Source organism: Penaeus vannamei, chromosome 12 (assembly GCF_042767895.1).
Source record: "Penaeus vannamei isolate JL-2024 chromosome 12, ASM4276789v1, whole genome shotgun sequence".
Lineage (NCBI taxonomy): Eukaryota > Metazoa > Arthropoda > Malacostraca > Decapoda > Penaeidae > Penaeus > Penaeus vannamei.
Window position 1 is genome coordinate 34,392,999 of NC_091560.1, and position 2,500 is coordinate 34,395,498.

A 2,500-nucleotide genomic window follows, 5' to 3' on the forward strand; every position below is an offset into this window, starting at 1 on the left:
GTAACCGGCGGAGTGCCTCAAGGACCGGTGTTGGCGCCGATTATGTTTACTACTTGCGTCAATGACTTGGGGTCGAACATAAGCCCAGGTAATTATCTAAATATGTTTGCAGATGACGCTAAGATACAAAAACTTAAAACTTATTCACATGAAGTTGTAAATGGAAAAGGAAATTAAATACCAATAAATGCTACGTCATCAGGTTCGGAGAAAGTAGAAATCGCCCGCTATTCCAATATAAATTAGGAGACGTAATATTAAACAGCTGACTGGGAAAAAGATCTTAGGGTAATCATAAATAGGAACCTAAACCTAAAGTATCATATAAATGAAAAGGTCCACAAAATGCTAGGACTGATTACCAACATGAAGAGGGCATTCATGTATGTGGATGAAGATGACTTATGAAGAACATCATTATCGCAATCATAATACCAAGTCTTGAGTATGATGCAGAGTTATGGAGTCTACACTTAAAAAAGGACATTAGCATACTAGAGTTCAGAGAATTCAAAGAGCGGCCACAAAATGGGCACCTCCTCTAAGAGATATGAGTTATGAAGCTAAGACTACAGAAATTAAGACTTACTTCCTTCGAAGAAAGAAGGAAAAGGGGGACAAGAATATGCTGTTCAACTGTATTATAGGAAGAGTGAAGATAGATAAAGAAGGTCGAGAGGAAACAACAAAAAGATGAAAGTAAAAAGAGGTGAAAAAGATGCAGTTTCCCAAAAAGAACTGTTGAAGCATGAAGCAGTCTCCCCAAACACGTAGTGTGTGCCAAAAATGTGCATCGATTTAAAAAGTTATACGACAATATAAATATAGCAGACGGGACCACCTGAGCTTAGCTTTTCTCCCGTATTGAAACAACTAGGTAAGAACTAGGTAAGAACAGATAATGATTATGATAATAACGATAATGATAATAGTAATAGAAATAATAACAATATGATAATAGGAAGAAAGAATAATGATAATGATGATTATGATGATTATGATAATTATGATTATGATAATAATGATAATCATAATAATAATAGCAATAATAGTAATAACAATAAGAATAATAACAATAACAGCAATGGTAATAATGATGATAGAAATGATAACAATAGTAATGCTAATGATAAAAATCCCAAGAAATTACTACTAATAAGGATAATGATAACAATGATGGAAATAATTATTATAACAATATTTCTGATAATCAGAATAGAAATAAGAACAAAACCAATAAAATATCATAATAGTAAAAGTAACAGTAATGATAACAATAACATTGATAATAATGATAATTGCAATGAAAATAATAATAATGATAATGATGACAAGCGTAATGATAATAATGACGATAATAATAAGGATAATAATAGCAATAATGATAATACCAATTATGATAACGATAACATTAACAACAACAACAGTGATAATAATAATAATGATAAAAATGATAATAATGATAGCGGTAATAACAATCGTAAGAATGATAAAGATAATAATAATGATAATGATGAGAATCATAATAATAAATATAATAATAATTATAATGCTAATAGTAGTAATAATGATAATGATAGTTGTAATAATAACAACAATAGTAATGATAACCATAACAATAATGACAATGATACTAATACTAATAAAGATAACAAGAATAATAATGATAACGATAATAACACCATGAACCCACCTTGCAATCGAAGCCTCAAACACCTAACCCCCTTGTTTTCATTCCAGCTTGGGTCCTCGGCCTGTTCATCTGCAAGGCCGTGACGTATCTACAGGGCGTCAGCGTCTCAGCTTCAATCAACACCCTCGTGGCCATCTCAGTGGACCGCGCCCTTGCTATCTGCTACCCTATGAAGTGTCAGATCACCTCCCGCACCTGCAGGAGTATCATCGTCGTCATCTGGGCCTTTTCACTGACCATCACGCTACCTTGGGCCATCTTCTTCACACTCCACCCCATCCCCGATACGGATATAATGGTGAGGGGGTGTCCTGTGCTGTATAAGGTAGGGTGGGGTATGAGGTTTGGACTGGAGGGGAGGCTGGGTTATGTGAGGTAGAGACTTGGATTGGGGGTGGGGGTGAGAGGGTGGGTGGGTGTGGTATTCGTATTTAAAAAAAATATATCAATATTTGTTTGAGGAGTGATTAGTAGAGACATGAATAGATAAGTAGGATGGTATGTAGGTAGGTAGGTAGAGAGAGAGAGAGAGAGAGAGAGAGAGAGAGATAGAGAGAGAGAGAGAGAGAGAGAGAGAGACAGAGAGAGAGAGAGGAAGAGAAGGAGAGAAAGAGAGGGGGGGGATAAGTAGACAGATGCATAAAAAGATACGTAGATAGATAAGCAGATAATAATATAAATATACAGAAAGCTATATGGACAAATAGATAGAAAGAGAGAAAGAGACGGAGGGAGATCAAGGGGAGACAAAGAACAGACTAAGTCTTACCTCAGTTGGTGACATCCAGGAGTACTTGTATGCCCCCC

The 2,500-nt window shown here is 35.4% G+C and overlaps 1 protein-coding gene across 1 annotated transcript in view; it reads left to right on the forward strand.

Moving 5' to 3' along the window:
• The window catches only part of LOC138863536 (neuropeptide SIFamide receptor-like), a 54,350-nt gene that overhangs the window by 29,822 nt on the left and 22,028 nt on the right, over positions 1-2,500 (forward strand). The window contains exon 2 of the mRNA XM_070127705.1: positions 1,741-1,991. Coding sequence (XP_069983806.1) covers positions 1,741-1,991 — 251 coding nt within the window. The remainder of the gene's footprint in view (positions 1-1,740; positions 1,992-2,500) is intronic.